At 52.9% G+C, this 5,078-nt stretch overlaps 1 protein-coding gene across 1 annotated transcript; it reads left to right on the top strand.

Moving 5' to 3' along the window:
* The first annotated feature begins 1,215 nt into the window (after window positions 1–1,215).
* On the top strand, window positions 1,216–2,904 carry LOC124232014 (EZH inhibitory protein-like). The gene has a single exon (XM_046649008.1). The coding sequence runs from the start codon at window positions 1,252–1,254 to the stop codon at window positions 2,902–2,904; it is 1,653 nt and encodes a 550-aa protein (XP_046504964.1). The 5' UTR covers window positions 1,216–1,251.
* Window positions 2,905–5,078: the final 2,174 nt, after the last annotated feature.

Raw genomic sequence — 5,078 nt, 5'->3', positions numbered from 1 at the left:
GCAATGTTTGAAAGTGTAAACTTCCTCTATAAAAGGAATGTTTTGCAGTTACACGATGATCTTGTGTAAATTCATTTACTGACACGGAAAGAATGTTTACTGGACCCAAAAAGGAGGTTAGAAAATAATATGTATGCGTAAATAATTTCATTTTTACATAAAAAAAGAACTCTGCATTATTTATGACTGGCCATTGTACCAAAAAATTATTAAACATTTCCAGTACTCGCCTGTGAGAATGTGGGAACTTAGGTTCTAGCTTTCCTGCATTTGCTTTTCTGTTTTGGGCACTAAACATGCAGTAATAACGACATTTGTGACAATGACTAAAACTCAGTGTCCAAATATTGAACTTCACGCCTGTGTATCACAGCATATTTATAGTCCCATCAAAGGCAGAACTGGAACCAAGAATGGAGACTAGGTCAAACGAATTAATGCACATTCATCAGTGGATGACTACGCAGCTCATACAAATGAGGACACATATTTAAGGACAGTATCACCCTTATTCCCAGGCTACCCCAGTGTGTATTCAAGGGGCAAGGCAGGGAGACGCATCTTACTGGAAAATTCTAAATCCCCCTCTGGCGCGTGGCAGGAGTGGTGAACATTCCGAAGCCCATCCCTTTTCTCACCTTCCGGCCGCCCTCCGACCCTACGGCCGACCAGACCCCAGTGCGGCGTCACGCAGATGCCCCGAGGAGTTCCAGGGCCGTCCCCTCTGGGATCCCACACGGGCCCAGTGTCCTGACCAGATTCCAGGAGGGACACCTGGCTCGGGGATAGCTCCTGTTGGCCAGCACGGTATTTCTTTCAAGCCATCGCTTGAGGTTGAGCCACCAGAGCGGGGCTGACAAGCTAAGCTGATTTGGGGTGACGCAAACGGTTTATATACACAGCCTTCCTGCCCCGGCCCGTCCCTCGAAACACACCCACCCCCACACCCCCACACTTGTAGGGGCCCGGGGAAGGACAGGCCATTCAGACCATTGACCTGGCCAGGCCAACAGCTGGCGGGCGGAGCACACCCTCCTGCTCGGCCCGAGAGGGAGCTGGGTTGGTGCGCTCCGGGAAGACGAGAGTCACGTGGTACGCAGCTCACCAATCAGAGGCGAGGACTCGACCGGGCCCGCCCCCACCCCCCCTCCCCCCCCAAGTCGCCACTCCTCCTCGCCTCTCCACCTCAGGGCTCCACACAGGCAGCGTCCGCGGCCGAGCTCTGCCGTGTCTGAGGGAAAACTGGGCGTGATGGCCACCCAGTCGTGCTGGGAGAAGGAGCAGAAGCAACAGCAGGGTGAGGAGAACCAGGTCGCCCCTGCCCCTGGCGGCGCCCGCGGGACTGGCAGTCCCCGTGCGTCGGTCCCCACAGTCTGCAGCGACGGGTCTCTGCCGGACGGCGGCGCCCCACGCGGCGGCACAGCAGGTTCCTCCTCCTGCGCCACGGCCGCCGGCGCCATTTCGGTCACTGCTGACGCCCCGTGGCTGCCCTCCATGGACTGTGCGCAGGAGAGGGGGCCTTCTGCCCTCCAGGCCGGCCGTGGTCCCCACGCAGAGCCGAGCCGCGTGGTGCCCGAGACGGGCCGAGGTATCCAGGCCGCGCACGCGGGCAGCGCGGCCGCCATGGGGCGGGCCACGAGGGGCGCTGGCCAGGCCCGCGGGCGTCCGACCCACACCACGAGCCCAAGGGACGGCCGTGGGAGGAGGCAGCCCAGCCGCCACCGCGACGAGGCTGCCCGGGCTCCGAAGCCTCCAGAGCGCTGTCTCTTTCCTGGGGCTCCCGGGCCTCAGTGGTCCGAGCCTTTGCCGCCATCTCCTCCCAAGTCGCAGCCCAGCAGCAGCCGCCCTTCTCGGGCTTCTCCGCCGAGTCACGCACCGCCGCCTGGCCCTGCCCTTCGAAGCCAGGCCAAAGCAACCGGCCCCGCTCTGCGCAGCCGCCGCACCCCACCCGGCCCTGCTCTGCGCAGCCCTGCATCTGAGCCACGCGATGCTGTCCTCCACCGTCGCCCTGCACCCGCGCCAGGCCCTGCAGTCCGCCGCCGCCGTGCACCCTCGCCCGGCCCTGCTGTCCGCCGCCGCCGTGCACCCTCGCCCGGCCCTGCTGTCCGCCGCCGCCCTGCACCCGCGCCCGGCCCTGCTGTCCGCGGTCGCCGTGCACCCGCGCCAGGCCCTGCTGTCCGCCGCCCTGCTCCTGGGCCAGGCCCTCCTCTTCGCAGCCGCGCATCCGGGTCAGGCCCTGCCCTCCAAAGCCGCGCATCCGGGCCAGGCCCTGCCCTCCAAAGCCGCACCGGCCCGCTAGGCCCTGCCCTCCGCAGCAGCAGCATGACTCCAGGCCTTGTCCCTGGGAGCCGCGCCACCCAGAGAAGATCAGCCGCTTGCAGCCGCCCCTCTCTGCCTGGGCCTGCTGGCCAGGGTCCTCCTTCTTCCCCTGGGTTCGCCCTTCGAAGGCCTGCCCTGCACAGCAGCTCAAGCTTTCCTGATGCTGAGGTCCCAAGCCTTGCTCCCCAGCCCCGTTGGCGTGCAGTCCGTATGCGCGCCTCCTCACCCTCACCTCCTGGTAGGTTCTTTCCTTTACCTGCGCAGTGTGGTGAGAGCTTCTCCTCCTCCCCCTCCTTCTCTTCTTCCTCCTCCTCCTTTTCTTCTTCCTCCTACTCCTCTTCTTCCTCCTCCTCCTTCTCCCCCCCTGAGTCTCCTGGCCACAGCCCCTCCTCCTCCCTCACTAATTTTTCTGGCCAGAGCGCCTTCTCCTCTAAGGTTTGTGGCCTGGGCTCCATCTCCACCGCTAGCCTTGCTGCCGTTAGGCGCTCCTTGCTGCCGCAGCTTGAGGCACTGATCCCTCTCTCTCCAGGAGAGCTGGCTGAAACAGGGAGCATGCCTCGCCCCCCAACACCGCCTGTGTGGTGACCCTCCATGAGCATCCTCCTAAGACCCACCAAACGAATCAGCATCCACCCACTGCCCTGAATGGGCTGCCTGCTCCGCAGTTACCTGTGAAGTTTCCAAGAGTTCTGTGAGCCAGCAATCGACGTCATGAGCAGTTTTAAATCCGTTGTTTGGAGAGGAGTTTTTCAAGCCTCTCTTCCCCATAACCTAGCACTTACCTCCTGTTGGCCCTTGATTCAAGGCCCATTCTCCCTGAAAAAGGCCTGCCTTTTCCCCTGAATTCAAATTTCCTTTGTCATGTTGCCTGTATATAAAGGAATTTTTGAAAGAATGAAATACGATTGGTGATTTCATTTAAAAAACAGCATCTTTTTATTGTCCAAAAAACTGTTCATCCTGTCTTATTTAGAGGATTAAAGAAAACTGTTAGCATGCTAGGTGACTCTTTGGAAGGGAGAGGGAATAAAATACTATCCTAGCAATCGTATTCCCACTCTCTTAAATGGAGTTCTGTCCAGGAAATTCCCATGTATATGCAATATGGTCTTAGCATAGTCGATTTGCAACTTGAACAATAAAAGGAGTCAGAGTTTATCCCAAAGTGGCTGGAGAAAAGGACCACTTATGGAGATATCCAGGGTCGTGAAAAAAAGCAGTTCATGACCCTATGAGTGTGTCTGTGTGTGTTGGTGGGGGAGTACTTCCTTACCAGATGGAAATTAGGGAATGCTGGAAGACTTAGGGTCAGAAAGGGGGGGAACAGGAGGAGTCAGGATCCCATGGGGGAGGGTCTCAGTTTTTAAAGAAGGAAAATGTTTATATGTTGGGAACAGGGGCTTTAAGGTCTGTGGGGGTCGGAAGGTCTGGTAGGGTGATTCAAGGTTAATGATTGATGTGAAAATGGTCAGATAGTCGGTGAAAAAATGTTATTGGATAATCCCATTTAAAAGAATAATTTTTCTTTCTTCTTAATCTAGCTAAAGGTTTGCCAATTTTGTTTATCTTTTAAAAAATCAGCTCTTAGTTTTGTTAATACTTTCTATTGTTTTTCTGTTCTCTGTTTCATTTATATCCTCTATGATCTTTTTTTTTTTTTTGAGGAAGATTAGCCCTGAGCTAAATCTGCCAATCTTCGGCTTTTTGCTGAGGAAGCCTGGCCGTGAGCAAACATCCGTGCCCATCTTCCTCTACTTTATATGTGGGACACCTACCACAGCATGGTGTAGCAAGCGGTGCCATGTCCGCACCCGGGATCCAAACCAGCGAACCCTGGGCCACCGAGAAGTGGAACATGTGCACTTAACCACTGTGCCACTGGGCTGGCCCCTATGATCTTTCTTCTTTCCTTCTGCTAACCTTGGGCTTAATTTGTTCTTTTTCTAGTTCCTTGTAGTATAAAGTTAGGTTGTTTATTTGAGATCTCTCTAATTTCTTAAGATTTGCATTTATCTCTATAAACCTCCCTCTCAGAACTGCTTTTGCAGCACCCCATTGGTTTGGGTATGTAGTGTTTCAATTTTCATTTATTTTGAGATACATTTTTATTTCCCTTTTGATTTTTTCTTTGACTCATTGATTGTTCAAAAGGTGTTATTTAGTTTCCATGTATTTGTAGATTTTCCAGCTTTCCTCTTGTTGATTTCTAGTTTCATAACATTGTGGTCAGACAAGATAGTTGGCATCATTTCAATCTTCCTAAATTTGCTAAGACTTTTTTGTGTCCAATCATATCATCTATCCTGGAGAATGTTCTGCTGTATTTGAGTAGAACGTGTATTCTGCTGTTGTAGGATGGAGTGTTCTATATGTCTGTTAGGTCCTTTTGGTCTATAGTATGGTTCAAGTCCAAAGTGTCCTTGTTGATTTTCTCTCTGGATGATTTATCCATTGCTGAAAGTGGAGTATTAAAGTCCCCTACTACTCTGGTATTGTGTGTTTCTCCCATCAGATCTATTAGTATTTGCTTAATATATTTGGATGCTCCAGTGTTGAGTGTGTATATAATAAGATTGTTATATCTTCTTGATGTATTGACCACTTTATCATTATATAATGACCTTCTTTGTCTCTTGTTACTATTTTTGGCTCAAAATCTATTTTGTCTGATATAGGTATGGCTATCCCTGCTTTCTTTTGGTCCTACTTGTGTGGAATATCTTCTTCCATCCCTTCACTTTGAGCCTATGTGTGTCTTT

This window comes from Equus quagga, unplaced genomic scaffold (assembly GCF_021613505.1).
Source record: "Equus quagga isolate Etosha38 unplaced genomic scaffold, UCLA_HA_Equagga_1.0 HiC_scaffold_167_RagTag, whole genome shotgun sequence".
NCBI classification, from domain to species: Eukaryota; Metazoa; Chordata; class Mammalia; order Perissodactyla; family Equidae; genus Equus; species Equus quagga.
Note: the sequence above shows the minus strand (reverse complement) of the source record. Positions and strands in the feature narration are given on the sequence as shown.